The sequence below is a fragment of the Gossypium hirsutum genome, chromosome D12, assembly GCF_007990345.1.
Source record: "Gossypium hirsutum isolate 1008001.06 chromosome D12, Gossypium_hirsutum_v2.1, whole genome shotgun sequence".
Classification (NCBI taxonomy): Eukaryota; Viridiplantae; Streptophyta; class Magnoliopsida; order Malvales; family Malvaceae; genus Gossypium; species Gossypium hirsutum.
Genome location: NC_053448.1, coordinates 10,811,183 through 10,833,384, shown reverse-complemented (window position 1 = coordinate 10,833,384; position 22,202 = coordinate 10,811,183). Strand labels below are relative to the sequence as shown.

Below are 22,202 nucleotides of genomic sequence, written 5' to 3'. Positions count from 1 at the left end.
CAGCAAAATAGCGTTGTAGAACGAATGAACAGAACGATCATGAAGAAGATTCGATGTATGTTGTCAAATGCCAACTTACCAAAGTCATTTTGGGCCAAAACAGCCTCCACTGCGTGTTTTTTGATCAACCGATCTCCATCCGTTGCCATTGAGAAAAAGACTCCACAAGAGGTATGGTCTTGTAATCCTGCTGACTATTCTGATTTAAAGATCTTTGATTGTTCTGCGTATGCTCATATTGATAATGGAAAATTTGAACCGAAATCCATTAAATATTTTTTCTTGGTTATAAAGTTGGTGTAAAAGGGTATAAGTTATGGTGTCCTAAAAATAGAAAAGTTGTGATTTGCAGAGATGTTGTTTTTGATGAAACTACTATGCTAAACTTATCTCTTAAAGGCTCTTCTAATTTAGAAAATTAAAAGCAGGTGGAACATTAGATTAATCCAGAATCTACAAAAGAGTTGACTCCTCAAGCCTGTACAAAAATACAGAATAGAGTTGTTTCTTCACCACAATACCCTATCGCTAAAAATAGAACAAGAAGAGATATTAAACTTCTAAAGAAGTATGTCGAGGCTGATCTAGTTGCTTATGCTTTAAATGTGGCTGAAGATATAGATGCAAACCAAGAGTCATCTAATTATTCTGAGGCGATTAGTTGTGAAGACTCAGAAGAGTGGATGTTTGCTATGCAAGAGGAGATGGAATCACTCCATAAAAACAAAACATGGGATCTTGTAAAACTTCCTAAAGGTAAAAAGGTTGTTCGTTGTAATGGATGTTTAAAAAGAAATAGGGGACTCCAGGAGTTGAAGAAATCAGATATAAAGTAAGGCTTATTGCAAAGGGTTACAGTCAAATTCTAGTAGTGGACTTCATAGATGTGTTCTCCCTAGTTGTGAAGCATAGTTCGATTTGAGCTTTGCTTGGTATTGTGGCCATGCATGATTTGGAGCTTGAGCAGTTAGATGTAAAAACTACATTTTTGCATTGAGAACTTGAGGAGGATATTTACATGTAGCAACCAGAGGGTTTTACAGTCTTAGAAAAATATGACTATGTTTGTTTGTTGAAAAAGTCCCTTTACGGTTTGAAACAGTCACCAAGACAGTGGTACAAGAGGTTTGATTCCTTTATGACTTCTCATGATTTTAAAAGAAGTAGCTTTGACAGTTGTGTTTACTTTAAGAAAAACAGTGATGGTTCTTTTGTGTATCTTCTCCTTTTTGTTGACGACATGTTGATAGCAGCGAAAGATAAATGAGAAATAAGAAAGGTCAAAGCCCAACTAAGTGAAGAATTTAAGATGAAAGATTTGGGACCAGCAAGGAAGATACTTGGTATGGAGATTCTCAAAGATAGAAAAGCAAGTAAATTGTACCTCAGTCAAAAGGGGTATATTGAGAAAGTTCTTTGCAGATTCAATATGCAGAATGCTAAGCCTGTTAGTACTCCTTTAGCAGCCTATTTCAGACTTTCATCGGCTCTGTCTCCACAATCAGATGATGAGATTGAGTACATGTCACATGTTCCATACTCTAGTGCAGTGGGATCTCTCATATATGCTATGGTTTGTTCACGTCTAGATTTATCATAGGCAGTCAGTGCAGTTAGCAGATACATGGAAAATCCCAGTAAAGAACATTGGAAAGTAATTCAGTAGATTTTAAGATACTTACAAGGTACTACTGATGTTTTCTTACAGTTTGGAAGAACTAGAGATGGAGTCATTGGGTATGTTGATGCTGATTTTACTGGAGACCTTGATAAAAGAAAATCACTCACAGGTTATGTCTTTACAATCGGAGGTTGTGCAATCAGTTGGAAAGCCACTTTTCAAACTACAGTTGCTTTGTCTACCACTGAAGCTGAGTACATGGCGATTATTGAGGCTTGTAAAGAAGCTATTTGGTTGAAGGGACTCTTTAGTGAACTCAATGAAGACCTTCAAATCAATACAGTATTTTGTAGCAGTTAGAGTGTCATCTTCCTTACAAAAGATCAAATTTTTCATGAGAGAACAAAACACATTAATGTTCGGTATCATTTTATTCGTGATATTATTGCTCGTAGTGATATTGTTGTGAGAAAAATTAGTACTCAAGAAAATGCTGCAGATATGATGACTAAGTCACTTCCTATAACCAATTTTGAGCATTGCTTAGACTTGATTGGTGTTCATTGTTGAAGTTAAATCCTTAAGGGGTTTTATGGAAGAGGTGGAGAACTTGTTCGTTGAGAGTTCGTGATGAAGAACTTGTTCATTGAGAATTCGTGTCAAGGTGGAGATTGTTAGAATTAAGTGACCCGAATCCTTATTAAAATAAAATACAGTGGTAAAATAAAATAAAAGTAAAATCCCTATAGAACTATACTTCTTTTATTTTATTTTAGAATAAGGTTTTTTAAACCTTATTAAACTCATCTATTTGATATTGATTAGAATAAGGTGTTTCAATCTTACTACACACCTATTAGAATATGGATTTACAAGCTTATAAATAGACATAGTCTACTTCTCTTGTAATTATTTGAATTTGACATAGTGAATTATCTTCTCCTCTGGTCGTGGATTTTTTCCCGAAAGGGTTTCCACGTAAACCTGTGTGTTCTTTATTTTTTTATCTTTTTCTTTGCGATAAAATGTCATTACGACGTTCTATTTTCTACAAGATGTTCATCTTCACTTTGCTTTTTAAGTTTTCTTCATTAAAAATTCCAATATTCTTATTTTTCTTAAGCTTTTCTTTAATGACTGCCATGTTGCTTTCTTTTATGGTTGTTAGCTTAGCTTTTAACATGAGTAACTAAACTCCCAAAAGGGTTTGTTGATGGAGATGTGGGTAAGATAATTTTTTGTTAAGGGACTAAATTGAATGAATAAAAAACTTAGGGTTGACAACCCTAAGGGAAGATTTAGGCAAATAAGACCGGAGGTAATCTTGTTGAGCACCAATTCTTTAGTCCCGGGTTAGCTGGCGAGATCGAGAGATAAATTAGACTAATTTGTCTAATTTGGTAAAGTTGAGATCGAGAGGTAAGACGAAATCACTCTAAGAGTTTAAGAAATTTATAACCTTTATTAAATGATTAATAAACTCTAAGAGTTTAAGAAATTTATAACCTTTATTAAATGATTAGTAAACTACATCAAAGTCAACCAACCACCGTTTGTTAGTTATTTGTGAATTTCCTAACTTTGCATTTTTTACGATTTAGTCCTTTAGGTAGTCAATAGATAATTAGCTTAATCACTCTTTATTTTATGATTCGTCGTAATATGGTTTTTAGCGATTAGTCATTTAGACTCCTTTTGCATGCTCATAGCTAGGAATTGCTCAGTCACCTCCTCCCTTGGGTTTGACCCTTTGGATTACTTCGTGTTCCATCAAAACTATAAATATTACAACTGGCACAATACACTTGCAGTTAAAACCGCTCTTCAAAATAGTATTTCCAAAATCATTAACATACACCAGCGATAACGGTCACCATCTTGTGTCACAACCAATATTTTTGCAGTCCACTTTACTCAAAATGTGCCTTGTTAGGAGCATTTTCACTCCCCCATTGTCAACCCCTAAAACACGAACATCATTAAAATGATTTAAACCTTAAATCTTTGTCCAATAAACCCTAAAAACATGACTCTTAAAAAACTTAAAACCCTAAAAGAAAACTCCTAAATTTATTTAGGAGAGAGAAAGGAAAAACGCGTCTAACTAGAAGCGTTTTGTTGATAGAGTAGAAAAGCGCTTTCCTACAACTTACGCTGAAAACGCGTCCAACTCAATACGTTTTCCTGCAAAGTACGTTGAAAAAACGTCCAGCTCAACGCATTTTCAAAAATTTACCTAATCCCACAAATATTCAAAAAAAAACGATCTAATCTCATAAATATTAAAAAATTTGACATTTTCTATTAATTCACCCATTTATATATACATAGTTGGTGGATGTTATTTATATATACTAATATCATATTATATGTTAAAGTATTCTTTTTCATATTGGAAGTAAAATAAAATTATGGGTTTTAGTAATTTGCGTACGAAGCTAGGCAAAAACGTTCGTAACTGGGGACAGCCATCAACCATGCGCAATCGAGCGGTCCTCCCACCCCCTCTCCTTTTATATTCTCTTTTATCTCTCTGGATCGCTCTTTCTCATTTCTCTCTCTATTCTTTAGTTCCCTCCCTTTTCACTTCTTCTTCGTCTTGTTCTTTGTCTTTGTTTCTTCTGTTTCAACCAATAATTAACTCTACAACTATAGTTTAATCCAGGTAAGCTTTTGAGTTTTGCATGGAAAATCAACTCCCTTTAATTTCAACATTCTCGTTTATTCTGTTCAATTCTGTTTTAGTACAGTGTTCTTTCAACTTCTTGTAGACTTTTTCTTTTTCTTTTTACATCAGTTGCATGTTTTCATATTTCTCTCTTCGTAAGGCAACCAAATTTGGATGTGGAACTCCATTTTGTTTGATCAAAGAAGCTAAGCCAACTTACTAAACACATAGAAGACGGTGGTAAAATAACATTGTTATTTGCATATTCATTTCCAAAATTCTTTCAATGGAGTCAGGGTTCTTTCATATTTCCTACTTGAGCACCCAGAGTTTGGAACACATTTGAATGCCTTTGAAAGAAAGTATAGGCCTTACCAAAATCTGAATAAGTTTAGAGGTCACTTTTTGAGTTTGAAACTATAAGAGCCAAACCCTGTAAATATTTTCTTTTCCTTTTCTCTGATGTCATCAGTCTGTCAGACATGCTATGGGACTTCTCGACAAACAGACAAAGTGGACAGAGTCCATTTCATTTGCAATGAGACAAAGCGCCTGCAAGTGCTTCATCCATTCAACACTGCTTTTCTTTTTCTTTTTCTTTTTCTTTTTTTTTGCTCTCTATTTATGTCTTACTCTTTGTCAGGCTTACCATTTCTTTGTTTAATTATTTGCATATTCTTTGAAAAAATGTAACTTTCGTTTTTCAAACCCTTTTAGTAAAACTGTCTCTCCATGTTTTTTTACATCCTAGAAGACTGTTTTTTTAAAGAAAAGAAAAAGAATAATTTGTTTAGTGATTATTAATCGCTTAGATGGAAACCCCGTTCTTGAAGATATCATTTCCACCATTCACCAACACAAGACAACATCATTAGCTCAAACCTCTAGTTGTCCGTTTTACTTGACAGAGCTACAGCTGGCCTTTTAAAAGATGTTTATGTTATGCTTATAATTTTGATGTCCTATTATATTCGTGTTAATTTTTTTTAGATCTAGTTTGTAGCATGCTTCGAACGAGAGAGGGACTACATTCCAACATATTTCACCTCTTGTAGGAAACCATTAATGTTTATGAAATAAAGGGTTTTTGTTTTAATTTACTTTCATGAGAGAGATAAAAACATTGGGTGGGTTGGGGTGACTTTTGCTCACTACCAACAATGAGCTAGCTTAGCTCATAATTATGATAACCCTTGTCACCTTTTTAATTGGAGAGTTCATCATTTTCTTTTACTTTTCTTTTTTCTTTTAACATCTTATCCTTTGGTTTTGGTTATTCTTCTCTTTCTAAGTTTATTTATATATTGGTTATTATTTAGAGATGATGAAGTTATAAAAAGAATGGTAAATATGGTGAATTTGATGCAGTAGCAACTAGAGTTATGATGGAGTCAAGTGTCCCACCAGGATTCCGGTTCCACCCCACAGACGAAGAGCTTGTTGGGTACTATCTGAGGAAGAAGGTGGCTTCCCAGAAGATCGATCTTGATGTTATCATAGACATTGATCTCTATCGGATCGAACCCTGGGATCTTCAAGGTTCTTTTCCCTTTTTCTTTTTTTTTTTCTTTTAATCAGTTTCCACTCTCGGTTAAGATGGATCCACCAGGTAGGGTTTAAATAACCCTAGACATGGATGTTAACCCTAGAATTTATATATGTATAAGTAATAAGATGTTAATATTGGTGATGAGCAGAGAGATGTCGGATCGGATATGAGGAGCAAAAGGAGTGGTATTTCTTCAGCCACAAGGATAAGAAGTATCCAACAGGGACAAGGACCAACAGAGCAACCATGGCTGGTTTCTGGAAAGCAACGGGGCGAGACAAGGCAGTGTATGATAATAAATCAAAGCTCATTGGCATGAGGAAAACTCTTGTTTTCTACAAAGGGAGAGCTCCAAATGGCCACAAAACTGACTGGATCATGCATGAATACAGGCTTGAATCCGACGACAATCGACCTCCTCAGGCAAGCACTCATATCATTTCTATATTTAATTAAGTTTTTCTTTTTCTCTCTGATTATCAGTTTTCTTTTCCAAGAAAATTTATTAAAATAAAACAGGCAAACAATATCTGCAATTATAACAATACATCACACGATAATATTCAATCGTAAACTCTTTACAATGAATCCAACTTTTAGTGACGAAATAGATTGGTAATATTATTATTATAAAAATAAAGTTGAATTTGCCCCCACTATAGAATTTATACGATGGAAGGAATCAGTTTTTTGGTTTCCATACGAAGACCATTTGTACTGAAATGTCAACATAAATGCCTCCACCAACATCAAAGTCAAAAAGGTCATTAGAATTTTTTTTTTTTTGATAAAGTATAATTTTTCATACCAAAACATACTATGCTTTCTTTCCATTCCTTTTCTATCATGAGCTTCAGTATGTCAAAAGCAAAATCCCACTTCTCATTGATACTTTTCATCTATTATCATCTTATTTAGTCATGCAATATCTGCCTACTTCTCTTTACCAAACACAAGAAAAGGAAAGGCACTTTGTTAAGGGCCAGACCTTAGTTTTATCCTCGACCAGCATAAAGGTCATTGACGAGGAGCATATTATCATTTGAGCTAAAATGAGGTATGGCATAAATTATGAGGTTGAGTCAGAACATATGCAAACTCTTCAATTTGCTTATAAATTCGTCAATACTCTTAACAGAATCATGAAACAGAACTTCAATCTAGGGCAGTATTAAACTTATATAGAAATATTAATAAATAACAATTTCTTAAAAGTTTTGCAGGAGGAAGGATGGGTCATTTGTCGAGCTTTTAAGAAAAAAATAAGTGGTCAAGCCAAGAGCATTGAAGGGTGGGAGTCGAGGTGCTTCTATGATGAGCCAAGTGGTCTCAGCTCCGTGATTGATCCAATGGAATACTTATCAAAGCAACCCCAGAAATTTTTACCCTATTGCAAAGAAGAGACAGAGGCAGATAATTTAGACTTTGCTTACTGTGATCAGTTTGTAGAGCTTCCTCAGCTAGAGAGTCCATCTTTGCCATTAATAAATAAGCCAGCCTCCATATCTCTCATATCAGAGAATATCGTCAATTATGGAGAAGAAGAAGAAGAAGAAGCAGATAAAAAAAGAATGTGCAACGCCAACACCAAGAAAGTGACTGATTGGAGAGCCCTTGATAAGTTCGTTGCTTCACAACTGAGTCATGAAGATAGATATAATAATGGTGATCAAGAAAGAGCCTCAATCTCAAGCTTTGATGCCAATAACAGTAGTAACTCAGACATGGAAGCATTGCTGCTATTGCAGAGTAGTAGAGAAGAAAGGAACAAGTTGAAGGAGCTCTTGAATTCAAGTACTTCACATTGTGATGTGGGAATATGCATATTTGATCAATGAAAAGGAGATGATCAAGAGGCTTTATCGCTTAATTAGTATTAATTATAAACAGTTGGTGCATAATTAGACATATTTTTGTAAAAAATATGGTTGTGAAATGAGTGAAGAAATTCTCTCTATTTATCTCTCTCGAAATGGTTGCAAATCTTTCACATCAGCTGTGGTTAGTAATAAGCTTATGTTTCCAAGGTTTAAAAATCGAAATTTAATGTAGACTGAATTATAAGTAGAATACCAGTTTCGGAATCAGATATTATCTTTTACCATTAATTTTGAAATGACAACAAGAATTTTGTTGGGAAATAAAAACCCACACTTTCTTCTTCATATTTAATTTGATTTTCTTGGCAACCAAACATGATAGAGTAGGAGCAATGAATCTCCATTATACGACAGAACCAAAAAAAAAAAAACATAGAATTAGCGGCTGGGTGAAGGCTTGGTGGGACCATGGTTTGTCTAGCATGCGGTGGGCAACGTGGCTCCTGTTGGGGGCATGCCTTGCAATTGTGTTTATGGGGGGGGGGGGGGTTATGTATGTTGATGGCTAGCCCTCCCATCCCATGTCCTCTTAGTTCCATACATCAATAAAACAAAACAACTACATCATTATTTTCTCTAGCTAATTACCGTTGTTATTATAATGAAGAGATAATTAATTACCTTTTGTCTATAACAATTGCACAAAGTCCTCGAGAAGTTGCTTTGCCAAAAGTGATTCAGTTGGTGTAATGGTTGACCAAAACAAAGCATCCTTTTGGAGAACAATGATGGTCATCATAGCACACTAACAAAGCAAAGCAGACCCCATGCTTGATGAGAATAAAATGTAATTTGAAGGTAGAGAAGAGATGCCATGTTCACAAGCTTTAACCAATCACAAACTTTGGTATGTCAATGTGATTAAAAGGGAAAAATATTTGCTTTTTCCGACTGAAATGACAGAGCAGCTTCAATACAATGATGTCTGCATTGCTACATTTTCGTTCAAACTTTCAAGGCATGGCCAATATATATAATAATCTTCCGCATATTCTTTAGAGTTGAAACTATGGCCGTCTTTCAAATTATTGCTAGTATACTTCTTATCCCCACTTTAAATTTACTCAATTATAGACTAAAAATTTAAAGGTTACAAACTCATGTGATGCCCGGATGGTTAAGGGTATTCATCGTCCCAGATGTAGTATGGGTTTAAGTCACGGTAGTTACATTAATTGTTCGAGCTTTACCTTATTATTGTAATTCACAAAAAAAAAGTTACAATATGCTCAAAATTCTTATATTATTCATACTTTTATTTTCAGGAAAAATACTCCCCTATTACCCATGTAACCAGGGATGGATTCAGAGAGGTGTCGGGTAGTCGCTCCCTTTCAGATTTATGTTGATTTGTTTCTATTTTAAATATAAATTTTCTTTAAAAAAAATAACTCTTCCAAAGTACATTTTTACACAATATGAAAATATTAAGTAATTAAAAATTTATTATTTAATAAGTGAGATGTATCATTTAAAATATATTTATAATATGTTACAAACAAACATATTTAGATTTTTAATAATAATGTTAAAAAAATTAATCCGTTTCAATTAAAATTAAAAATGAAATTTTTATTCCTTTAAAATCTTAGTTATCAATTATTATTATTTGTTTCAAATTTATATTATGTATAATTTATTCTATATAAAAATATAATTTATTAAATATATATTTTATATTAAATACAATAAACTCATGCAATCATACAATATGCTAACTAGTTAACTTCTATTTGTCAAAGATACAAAACCCTCATTCCAGCATAAGCAAAATACACATAATATCAACTCTGTACTTACTTTATTGAAATGTGTGTTAAGTTCATGAAGTTGCATATCTATAATAATGTAAAATAATTCCATATCTATTGTTTTTTAACTCTAAGATAGATGAACACTGAACCAATAAGTCACAACGCTATATATTAGTTACCTTACGAGTTTTCCCCCTTACCTCCCTTTTGGTAACAAACTCATCATCCATATGGCTAAAGGGCTTTAAAAATATTAAAATATGTTCGGGTCAAGAAAATTAAATGCTAAAAAGTCATTGTAAACAAGTTTTTGAAAAGAACTCAATTGTGATTAGTTGATTAGATGTTTGTCTTTCTTCTTTTTTTTGTTCGATTTGTCTAAACTTGTGTGGATGGATCGAGTTGTCTGTTTAGCCCGGCCTAATTTGAATTTGAATAAAAAAATTATCTTTAAAATGATTTAAATTAGGTTGAATTTTGGGAATAAAATTTATTTAAAATTTATTTATAAAAATAAATATCAATATAAAATTGTTTTCTAAATGGGCTGTGAAAACCATAAACCAAACCCGACTCGTACACAACAACAAACAAAGTACCAATAAACTTTTAAGTCGTTCCTGCAATTTTTTTTTTTTAAGCTTTCAGCAATGGGCGCCTCTGAATCGTCTCTCGCAGCTTATTCACTGGTAAGTTTCCGGTTTGTAGAGATATTTTGGTACCTCACAAGCTGGGTTCTTTTGAGTAATTTCTTACTTGTTAACATTGATTATTGGCAAAGAGTTCGACCGATCAAATCTCCACTATTTCTCAGCGATCGGAAACGGTCGATCCAGTTTTAGAGAAGGTTAAATCCCTTAGAATTGTAAGCTTTATTCTTGAAATTTTCCCCTAATATTTCACCCATAAAATAAAGACATTTAAAGAGTTTCCTTTTCTTTAGTCATTTTTTTCCTCCTTCGAATTATAGACATCTCCTATACTGACCACACCGCCAACGGATGGTAGCTTAACGGACATTTTAGTGCGAAGACCGTCGTCATCTTCATCTCAAGGTGGGCCTCAAGTGAAAAAGCGATTTGTTCTCTCAATTGTTTTTTTTTCTTTTTTGGAAATTTCTTCCCCTTTTTGATTGTTTCATAGCCATATGTTAGTTACTAGTGCAAACTCCAGATAGATGAAGCCTTTTTACTTGAATTGGAACTGGTACTCGTTGTAATAGGTTTCAATTTAAATATCTTTTGGTTCTTTCCGGGAACAAATAGGGATTGTGCTATTATTTGCATAGCAGGGGCCCAAATCCTGTCTATGAAACATTTAGCTAACAATAGGCACCTGCTATTTACTATTTCATTCATAGTGAAATGTAGGTTGCTGTCGTGGAAGAATTTTGTGTGATGAATGTTAATAAATGGTAAGATCACATCATATCTTACTGTCATCGAAATGTGTTATTTTGTAACTTCTATGTTTGGCTGAGTTGAGCTTTTACAGGTTATCGAAGCTCATAAGGCAGACAATGAGCATAGATTAATTAGAAGACTAGCTTTCCCTAGCGAGTAGTATCAATTAGAGTAATGCATTAGATTCTATGGAATTCAAACAAGATGGATTTTTGTCTTCTCTGCATTTTTGTGAAACTATGTAGGGGGCATGTAATGTTACCTCTCGTAATAGAGTTATCAAGATGTAGGACATGTAGGAAGCATTTAGTTCGAGAATATAATATTACCTCTCATAATAGAGTTATTGGGACATAGGATTACTTAGCACATTACTTGGCATGCTAGCTTACCTTGTTTTATTCATTAAGTTGGAATATAAGATTTTATTATTTGGTTGTAGGATATTAGACTACCTAAAAGCATATTTTACTAAATTGTCTTTAACTATAAATAAGATGAATATAGTTCAAGTTAATTAAAAGCACACACTTATAATAATAACTAATTGGAATTTAAGGTAATATAATTGATAAAATGTAATATAATTAAGGTTGTCATTATCATATGACATTAGGTTGTAAAGAGATTGAGTTTATATCATAAATACAGATAAATTTTAACTTTGTTTTGATTTTTTTTCTTATTGTAATTTATATTTTGCTCACGAGATGTTAAGATTAAAATATTTTTTTATGATGAAAGCAAAATATTTAAGAAATGGTGTATAACATGTAATGAAAAGAGGCAAAATGACTTAGTTATTAACTTTTAATTTGGTAAAAACTTTTTTAAAAGAAAGGAAAAAGATTAAGAATAAGTAAATGAATTAGGTTTGGCAAATTAAAAATGAGTTGCAAATACTTGAACCCAAATCTGAATCTTAACTTGAAAATGATTATATTACGTTTGTTAATAATTAAAAACAATTACAGTGCATATATTAATTTAGGGTATAAACTTATAGTTTAAGGGTAAAATGATATATAGAAATAACATTCCTTAGGAATCTTACGTTACGTAATTTTCGGAATCTAAGCAGTGGAATGTTATTCCAGAATCTTACACGGGGATGTAAGATTCCTTGAACCAAACTCTTTTTATTGTTAATATAAGCTGCGCCAATCCCAGTTTAGGTCCCATTAGATTAGCATGTTAAGTTTCTTGAGTTTGCATGCATTGAAGGCTTTTTATTCACTTTCTTTTCTTTTTTTATTTGCTTACTATCAGTTCAGAAAGAGAAGATGAACATAACGATAGTGCACAGAATACTGTTTAATCACAAAGTTATGCACCTGTACATTGGGCTGCAACTGGTTAATATGATCTTGAAGTGCTACAATATTCTAATATTGTTGTGTGGTTGTTACAACTTATTCTTTATTGACTATCAAAATAGTTGCTGTAAATCCAAAGGTGTTCCTGGAGCTGTTGTCAGTGTACCGTGATTGGCTAGAGGAGAAGGCTCAAACGATTTGCAAGAAGCAGGTGTGCCATCCCCTTGATAAATTTTGTGAGTTGGAGAACAATTGTTGCAGTCGCATGGGTGGGTTAGTTCTGCTGTGGGTTATTATTATCAAATTCCAATAAACTTAAGATCCGAGTAGTAGTTTGCTGTTGTTTGAATTTATAACAATTATGGTGTACATAGTCATTTGGACAAAATCATTGCAGGAGGATATAGAATACAAAATAGAAGTCGCTGACGCTTTGGCAACTTCTCCAAAGTTTAAACCACTCAGTTTCCCCAATGAAGACTGCTTCACAACATTTAGCAGAAGGTAATTCAACTTTTGTACTGAATAATAAGAGTGTGTGTAGAATCTGATTAAGCTAGTCTTGTATAATTCGTGTGGTTCATACATTGCAAGTGGAGCTTGGGGAGCTTAAAGAAAGGTTAACCGAGGTCCTCAGCAATTATGAGGCACTGTGCAACAGAATAGCTGCGGAGGGACCTGAACCTCTTCGATCTATCGAGCCATTTGCAGTTTCCACTTCAAACTCGACTAGCTTAACTTCAGGTAAGGTAAACCTATGAGTCTGAACTTCAAGTCCACATTCTCCCAATTAGACTAACATTTTTTTTTCTTTTTAATCTCATCTGTAAATAACTGACATTCTTTTACCCTTAATTCTTTCTTCATTGAGATTGATGTTTATTTTGTGCTCCATACTAACATTCCGTCACAAATCACAAGATTCAAGCTTAATAATGAGAAATGAATGAACCAAACAACATAAAGCCTTAAATTAAACATCATATGAAATAATATCTTCTATATCATGCAAGTAGAAAATCTGTAAAAGGCTCTAAATTAAGGTTGTTGCTGGGCATCCATGTAACCAGCATCAACTAACGCTTTCTCTCTCTTAGCCAACTCAATATCTTCATCAACCATTATCTTCACCAATTGCTCAAACCCAACTCTGGGTTTCCACCCAAGAACCTTATTCATTAGTAGAATTTATTAAATTAATCTGTTCATAATGTTTTTTTTCTAAATTAACTTTTAATCTTTAATGTACAATAATGTTGTTAATGAAATGAGACAAATTTGTAATTGTTTTACTAAATTTTCACAATTTTTAGTTGAAAAAATAACTAAGCAAAATGAAACTCATGATTTATTACTGAAATCTATTTTATACAGAGATTGGGAAGAGCTTGAAATAGAATATATAGATATTAAGGAGATAAACAATCTTTTTAATATATTTGAGTATTTTATTAATAAAGAAACAAATAGTCCTATTATGAATAAGATGTTTAGACTATGTTTATATAATAAAGCTAGAACAATTTTACTAGTAGAAATTTTTACAAAAATAAATGGAGCTATTTGCAAACAGCAAGTTGAATTTCAAAAGGTTTTTTCAGAATATTTTCTACAAGCTTATGTTTTTTCTAATGATTTAGATGAAAATTTTCCCACTATAAAATTTAGACTGGATCTTGAATTATTTGATATAAGCAGTATCGAATGGGGTTTTATTAAAGAAATAATAGTTCAAAATTTTTCTTTTCATCTCTTAAAAGATTTTCCTGCATCTATTAAGTCTATATTATTAAACATAATAAATAATGATGAGTTTTACTATTATTTTCATATTGAAATAAGCAGCATTATTGGTATTGCTGAAAAACAAAAATTTTATTTGCCATATCAAATTTGGATTATTCAAAGAATGATTGGAAGCCCCAAATTATCAGCAGTCAAAGAAGACAAAGAACAAAAAATATTGACAAATGTTACAAAAATTCCAGTTATTATCAAACTCAAACAGGGATAGATTTGATGACAGAAGTCTAATATTTACTTCAGCAAGAAATTTATAGACTCTGGACTGATGGAAGATGAATATTGGCATACGAAACTGGAAACATCCAGAATTATAGAGATGAAGAATCTGTGCAACTACTAAAAAAGATAGTCGAAATGAAGATTTTTCATCTCATATAATAGAAGAAATGAAAAACACGTGGGAGACTTGGAATTTACCAAGACTTTCATTAAATTCATTACATCTAGATGAGATAGAAGAAATGAATCTAGATAACAGTCAAGAAAGATAAAGCCAAAACAGGCAGCCATGTGGAAAAATAAAGTCCAAGAAAAGCAAACAAGCATGGACAAAAGAAGACAACCTTAAGAAGAGGGCATCGAGATACAAACAAAAAAGATTGCAACGTGGAAGCAACCATTAAATCAATGATGTGACAAGACAATGCAACGTGAAACCAACCATGTTCATGATGTGACAAGGCAATGCATCAAGGCAATGCAACGTGGAAGCAACCATGATCATGATGTGAGAAGACAATGCAAAGTTGAAGCAACCATGTTCATGATGAGACAGGATCCTTTTCAGAAAACTGTGCTGGATTCAAAGAAAAATAAAATAGAGTTTTAGAATTCTCTTATAAATAGAAAAAGAAAAAGCCTAAAGGAGGCATCGAAAAAAAGTTTAGAAATCTTTCTTTCTTTTTTCACCATTCTCTCCTTGTAAAAACTTTTCTTTTACTTCTACTTTTGTAATAAATTCTACTGTCTTCCGCATTCCCTGTTCATATTGTAATTGGTATCATTATTAGAAATAGAATTTTTAGGATTAAAATTATCTGCAGATGGTCTCAAATTACAAGATCATATTATAGTAAAAATAAAAGAATTTCCTGAAAATATTGAAGATAAAAAGCAACTTCAACAATTTTTAGGAATTATTAATTATGGAATAAACTTCTTTCCTAGCTTATCTGAAAAAATAAGTAAGTTATATGAAAAATTAAAAAAGGATAAACCTTTTCTCTGGTCTAAAAAAGACTCAGAAATTATACAAAACCTAAAATCTGTAATAAATTATAGTCCAAAAGTTTATTTACCTAAACAATGTGATAAATTAATTTTGGAAACAGATGCCTCACAAAATTATTGGGGATGTATATTAAAAGTTAAAACAATAAATGATGAAGAACTATTATGTGGATATAGTTCAGGAAAATTTAAACCAAATGAAATTAATTATGTTATATATGAAAAAGAATTATTAGCAATAAAAAAAGAATAAAAAATTTTCTTATATATTTAGCACCTGAAAAATTTATAATAAAAATTGATAATCAGGCAATTAAACAATTCATTACTAATAAAAGTTTGGAAATTGTTCCTGGGAGAATTAGAACATCCTTTCTTGGAATAAAATATCTATAAAAAATTATATTTTGATTTAATTTTTTTATAATTAATAACCATTCTAGCTTTTCCTCTTTTTATTTCAACATGGTTTCTAACCATAAAAGCTGGACTAAAATGTGGACTATTAGTTTTTTCTATTAATCCTCTTTCTAATAATTCATTAATTTGTATATCATATTCATCTATATCTTGTTTAGTATAGATCATTGGTTTAACTTTAATAATTTTATTGAGATTTTCCAATTTAATTTTACAATATCTAGAGCTGTTTTGTCATAATTTTAATGGTTCTTCACTAAAATTATCTTCTAAAATTTTAAACAACCAATGATTTGTTTCTAGTTGTTTAATCTGTTCTTTTCTTGGTGGTGTAAAATTTTTATCACACACAAATTTATGATTTTCTACTAATGGTATTTTTACAGAAGATTTTTTTATAAATAACATAATTAAATTTTTATCAATAGAAAATGGTAAATATTGATATATAAAATTATTTCCTAATAATATATCTCCATGCATTTAGGAAAACATAAAATTTTAGGTATCACAAATCTTACATTATTTATGTATATTGGTACATTTCTAGCTTTATATTGAATTATGGTTTCATTACCATCCATTTCTATTGCTTTTATTAGATGTTTCATAGGTTCGCATTTTTCTACAGGAATGACATTTTTTCTGCAACTACTAGTTGTAGCTCCTGTATCTAATAAAGCAGGCAAAGAATATGTTTTATATTCTCTAAATTGAAATGTAATTTCATTATATGTGTAATATTTTCTAGATTGAAAATTTGAAAATGTGATTACATCACTTATTCCAATTTTTATTTGTTGAATAATTGTTGAAGTTTGTATATCTTCTATTCTAGTGTTTCTAGAATTTCTACTTGGTTCTGTAGGAAAAATAGGAAAATGAACTGTTTTCATTCCTATTGGTGTAGAACTTGTACTTATATTATCCTCTTCTTCCTCTATTGAAGTATCTGAGGGTAAAATTAAATTGTTGTCGAAACCATTTTTTGAAAACAAAAATTTAGTTGTCGACTTTTGAAAAACAAAAAAATGGGAGTCGCCACGGATCCCTGATTGAGGTGTGATCGGCTCACCTTTAAAACAATTTTGGTCTACGAAATTTGAGAAACAGGTTCGGGAGTCAGTTACGCACGAGGAAGGGTTAACACCCTTGCAACACCCAAAATTGGTACCGAATTTGATTGTTTAATGTCTTGGTGTCGAAAATTTGAAAAGATTTTAAAAGAAACTTAAATGCTGAAATCTAAAAAGGATAATCAATTGTTTAAGTCAGACGAGGAAATCGAGACTCAATACGTTAGAGTACAATTCCTCTACACCCCCAAACTTTGAATATCGCTTTTATTTTATAAGAAAATATTCATCTCAAGAAAGCAATATGTCATGCCTAATATATTAGGACACAACAAGTTAAATTCCCGAAAAGGATTTTTACATTTATGCGTTTGAAAAAGGCATGCTCGATTATTTAGGTTTAACAAGGAAAATTGGAACCCAATACGTTAGGGCTCGATCCTCTTGAAGATCCCAAATATCGAATATCGCATTATCTTGGAAGCCTTTGAACAAAAAATGGTTTTAATGCTTTGTCCAAACCAAATATATCTTATTGTTTAAAAAATTATTAATAGACAACATAAAACAAATACTTTAATATGAATTATATATGTATATGTATTTACAAAATATGTATATATATAAGTACAATATATAAGTAAATTTGAAAATATGTGTATGCATATATTAAAAAAACACATATAAGTATACATATAAAAGAAAATGAATGAAATATATAACAAAACTTATAATAATTTCTAAAAAAAAATGTATGTATATATGTATGTGAAAATTGTGAAAATAAGATAAAAAAATATAAAAGTATGTATATGTATATATATATTTACAAAATAAAAATGTATAGGTATATATATAGGTAAATCATGAAAATATGTATATATTTAAATACTTATATATGTACAATATGTATATAAAATAATGGAATATATAGAATAATAAAAAATGTTTATAATAATTCAAAAATATAAAAAAATGTATATATATACTATAGAAAAATGTGTATTTTGAATTGTAAAATATGGGAAACATGTGTGTATTCTAAAATGTGTATGCATACATATATACGTTTGTAAAATAATTATGAAGAATAATATAAAAAATACTTATATACATATTTACAGAAGTAAAAAAAAATTTGAAACTAAAATATAAAAGTATATATATATATAAAAGTTAGGAAATAAAAAAATATATGTATAAAATATATACAGGTATACGTATACTATATAAAAGAAATGCATATATATAATAAAAATAATGCGTGTATACTATATAAAAAATGCATATATATTATATAAAAAAAACAATGCGTGTGTATGAATATAGAAATAATAATAATAATAATGATAATAAATAATATAATAATAAATAATGGTATCATGATAATAACATAAAAAAATAATAAGAAAATAGCTCAAAATGGACTAAATTGAACTAAAAACGAAAAAAATGGGGCAGATTTGAAATAACTTAAAAGACAGGACTAATTTGAATGCGCGAACTATAATGGAGGACCAAAAGGGAAATATTCCCTGCCCTCCTAAACGCTGCGTATCCCTGGATTAAAACGTCACACGGGTAAAATATTTGGGCCAAATTTAAATAAAAAAAAGCTACGGACTTGATTAAAACGCTTCGCAAAAAGGAGGGCCTAACTGCGCAAATTTACCATTTAGGCCAGAACGCGCGGACCCTGCTTGCTGGTCGGGTCGACGCGCGGATCTGGCCACTAAAACGGCGTCGTTTACCTCTGTTATTTAAAACAATTTTTTTTAAATGTTTGCAGCAGAAAGAAAAAAAGAAAATAAATAAAAAAACAAAAGCTCTCTGCTAGGGTTTTCAACCCTAGCCCCTAATGCCACAGTTCACCTATGCCAACACTCCGATTGCGACGGAAATGGCCTCAATTCGACGACTCTGGCGAAAAAAAGGTAAGATCCCTTTCCCCCCGTTCTTTATACTTTGAGCAAAAAAATAAAAAACGGAACGAATAATCTAAAAAAACGATGAACACCGAATCGAGTACAACGAAAAAGGTTCACCTTTATATTCAAAAACTTTGTATCTCTCTTTAATCTCTCTCTCTATTTTTTCGTCTCCCTAATATAAAACAAAACGGCCTTTTTATAGCCCCTAACCTGATTTCTTTTTTGTGTTTTTCACTATATTTTCTCTGATGGACTTTCTGAGTCCATGTTTGCAGGTGTTCGTGGAGCGCACGTGGAGGAGGCCCTCCGAGTCCTGTGGCGGTTGGGGTCTACTGGTGGTTGCTAAGGAATATGCGGCTAGGGTTTTCTGCTATACCCTTTGTGTTTTTTGGGCTAGTAGATTAGGGTTAGCATTTTGGGCCTTATTGGGCCGAATTATTTGGGCTATGTAAATGGTTTTTTTAGCCAGGCCAAAATTGGCCTATTACAATTGTCATTTATTTTTGTTATAGCAGTATTTTTAAAATATATTTTATTTCTAGACGACATGTATTCTATAGTACTTATAGGTCTAGAAGTACTTGCACTACTTATTTTTTCTATCCTCCAGTCTTTTGGTATTGATAGATCTCTTAAATGTAATAATTTTGGTTGTATTTCTGTAGTAAATTTATTAGGTTCAAAGAGTTCTATAATTTTATTTTTAATCTCTTTGATTTCTACTTCTGTTGTATTTGTATATTCATTAATAGAAGTCTAATTTATTGCTAGATCTTCTGCTAAATCATTAATTTCAGAATTTTTTATCTGAATTCTTAAACATAAACACTCTTCTATTAGAGGATCTGTAATAGATATAAAGCAATTTGGTTTAACTTTAAATCCTATTACACTTGTATGTAAGTTTGATTGAATTCCTTTAATAAGTGCTTTTATTGCCTTTTCAAATATTTTATCTAACAGAAGTGCTATTATAGGTATATCATGATCTTTTCTAAATAAATCTCTAACAGTTATCATTATTATTCCTAAATGTATATATCTAACTTGAGGATATTTCTTTTTAATCCTTTTAATTTTATCTTTAGTAAATAATGAGATTTTTGTTAATCCCCCTCTAGTATCTTTTACTATTGTATTACCACTTATTTTTTCTATATGTCTTTGACTCCATATTTTATATATTTCTTCTTTAGAAATATGACTTTTATTTATTTTTTCTATCATTTCATTAGAAAAGTCTTTTTCTTCTCCAATTAAATTTCTTAAATTTATATCTTGTTGTTCATTTTTAGGAATTTCTTCTAATTGATTATTAGAACTACTTCCTATATTAAACATTAAATATATATTCTTCTTTATCTGTATCAGAATCTATTTCTGATATTAATTCATATAATATTTCTTCAGGATTTATATCCTCTTTTGAACATATTTCTAAGTCTTGTTCTTCAAGTGTTTTAATCATTTTCTTTGCACTTTTTCCTTTATTAAGACAATTTGGTGCCATGTGACCTTCTCCATCACATATAAAACATTTACAAATTTGTTTTTTAGGTTTTTTAGAAGTTTTTTTTCTAACAAATCTTTTCTTTTTATTATAACCAGTATATTTTTTATTTCCTGGTTTCCATGTAACTAGTTTATACCTTCTAATTTCCTTTTTATATCTTTTATAAGTGTTAGGACTTATCGGTTTACATCCAAATTCCCATTCATTTTCTAAAATTATTGTACAATATTTAGTACTTAATTTATGCTTAACTTGTTTACAAGCTTTACTTTGTAAACAATGTAAAGTTATTCTTTTTTTTGCAAAATTTATTCTATTTCCTATAGAGTCTATATTTTTTTATGGTACTCCAGCTATTTTACTATGTTTTTCTAAATAAAAAATATATTTTCTTATACACATCTATCTCATGGTGATGGTAATTTATGAAAATATTGGTTTTTCCAAAATTTTATATTTTCATTTTTAGTTTTTGATATTCATGAAGAAATTTTTTAGAAAATTCCTCTAAATATCTAATATCACATAATTTAATTTTTGACAAGATATAACTAGATAAATTATCTTGATCTTTTTTATCAAAATATCCACAAAATTCTATTTTTAGAATAAAAGTTAATCCTTTTAAAAGATCTTTGAGAGTTTCTATCTGGTTGATTAACTGCCCTTTTTGTTCTTTTCCTTTATCTGATTCTTCCCATCTTCTTAGAAATTGTAGAACATCTCCTTGAAATGTTCCAACGAGATAATTTAAATTTTTTTCTTTTGACCACATATTGTTATTGTTTACAACAATAATCATAGATTGTGTCCAGTCATCTATGGTTTTTTCATAGTCTGCTATAGAATATTAGTTAAGTCTAAATATATTCCTCCTTGAGCAACATTTCTTTTATTTAGATCATCTATTTTATGTGGAACTGGTTGAGTAGATGATTCCCTTGGATTTTCAGGTTTTATTTCATTTGTAGCTATATTTTCTATTTTATTACCCAAAATTCTAGTTGTATTTTCAACTTTTTCAAAATCTTTATTAAAAGATCTCAAATAATCATCATTTTAAAGATCTGACTCTAGTTTTCTTTTTCCATTAGGATCTGTTTTATCAGTATCCATAGGTTTTATATTTCCATATTTTCGTCTTCATCTGTTGAAGTATTTTCTTCATTAAATTTATAACTAGTAACTTTTAGGTCTTCTAGATTTATATAATTATCAGAACTACTAGAACTACTACTGTCTGTAGTGTCATAGTTTAACATATAATGATAGTTAAATAAAGTAAATAAATCTTTATGTTTTTCATAAAGTTGTTCTATTAGTTTTAAATATCCAACTCTTTCATTTTTGTCTGAACTTTTAGTAAATTTATATTTCCAATGTTCTATAAGTTGTTTATAGGATTGGAAATCATATTCTTATTGATGAGTATATTTTATTTTTCATGTTTTTTTATGTTTTTTATTTGTAGAAGATGATTTTTCTGAAGAAGTATCTTCTTCCTCAGACAAAGTTAATATTATATTACTACTTCCATAATATAAAGGTCCTAAATCTACCTCTTGTTTTATATTTTTATTAATAAGAATTTGTTCTAATTTATTATTAACATTAGATAATATTTCTTCGTTTATTTCATAATTATTTATCTTAAAACCCATATATCTGTTATTTTGTCTTTTTATTGCCTGTTTATGTCTGTGTGAGACTTTAGACCTTTAAGAGTAAAGACATAAAAAGATAACGGAAGGTTTTTTAGGTACTAAAGATAAATTTCATGTAAAAAACAGATTATCTATATAAAAATAGAATTTATAATCGTGCTATACATATGGACTCTAAAAATAAAAATAATATTTCAACTCTGAGTAAATAAAAATATTTGTTTTAATTTAAATGATTTAGAAACTAGAAATAATATTTTTGCAAATATTTAGGCTTTTTCAGAATATTGCTTTACTTGAATCACCTTTCAAATTATCCACCTCGGCCGGCCTAAAATACCACTTATCAATCACCACATGATCTTTCCACT

The 22,202-nt window shown here is 30.6% G+C and overlaps 1 protein-coding gene and 1 pseudogene across 4 annotated transcripts; both read left to right on the top strand.

Moving 5' to 3' along the window:
• Positions 1-4,071: 4,071 nt before the first annotated feature.
• LOC107945808 (NAC domain-containing protein 37-like) lies at positions 4,072-7,822 on the top strand. Of its 4 annotated transcripts, none has more exons than XM_016879947.2 (4): positions 4,072-4,286; positions 5,609-5,828; positions 5,987-6,261; positions 7,062-7,795. In XM_016879947.2, exons 2-4 carry the CDS (start codon positions 5,672-5,674, stop codon positions 7,674-7,676), a joined length of 1,047 nt encoding a protein of 348 aa, XP_016735436.1. In that variant the 5' UTR covers positions 4,072-4,286; positions 5,609-5,671; the 3' UTR covers positions 7,677-7,795. The 4 variants fall into 4 exon arrangements, with proteins under 4 accessions (XP_016735436.1, XP_016735437.1, XP_016735438.1 ...); XM_016879948.2 differs by having other exon boundaries at positions 4,076-4,286; positions 5,658-5,828; XM_016879949.2 differs by having other exon boundaries at positions 4,167-4,286; positions 5,661-5,828.
• Positions 7,823-10,034: 2,212 nt separating this feature from the next.
• LOC107945807 (uncharacterized) lies at positions 10,035-13,073 on the top strand (annotated as a pseudogene).
• Positions 13,074-22,202: the final 9,129 nt, after the last annotated feature.

What these genes read in the sequence shown, in the direction of transcription:
- LOC107945808 (NM_001398888.1), top strand. Translation starts at nt 5,672, where the DNA reads ATGATGGAGTCAAGTGTCCCACCAGGATTCCGGTTCCACCCCACAGAC. An exon ending in CGAACCCTGGGATCTTCAAG is followed by an intron (nt 5,829 to 5,986) that starts GTTCTTTTCCCT and finishes GGTGATGAGCAG; the next exon opens with AGAGATGTCGGATCGGATAT. An exon ending in ACGACAATCGACCTCCTCAG is followed by an intron (nt 6,262 to 7,061) that starts GCAAGCACTCAT and finishes AAAGTTTTGCAG; the next exon opens with GAGGAAGGATGGGTCATTTG.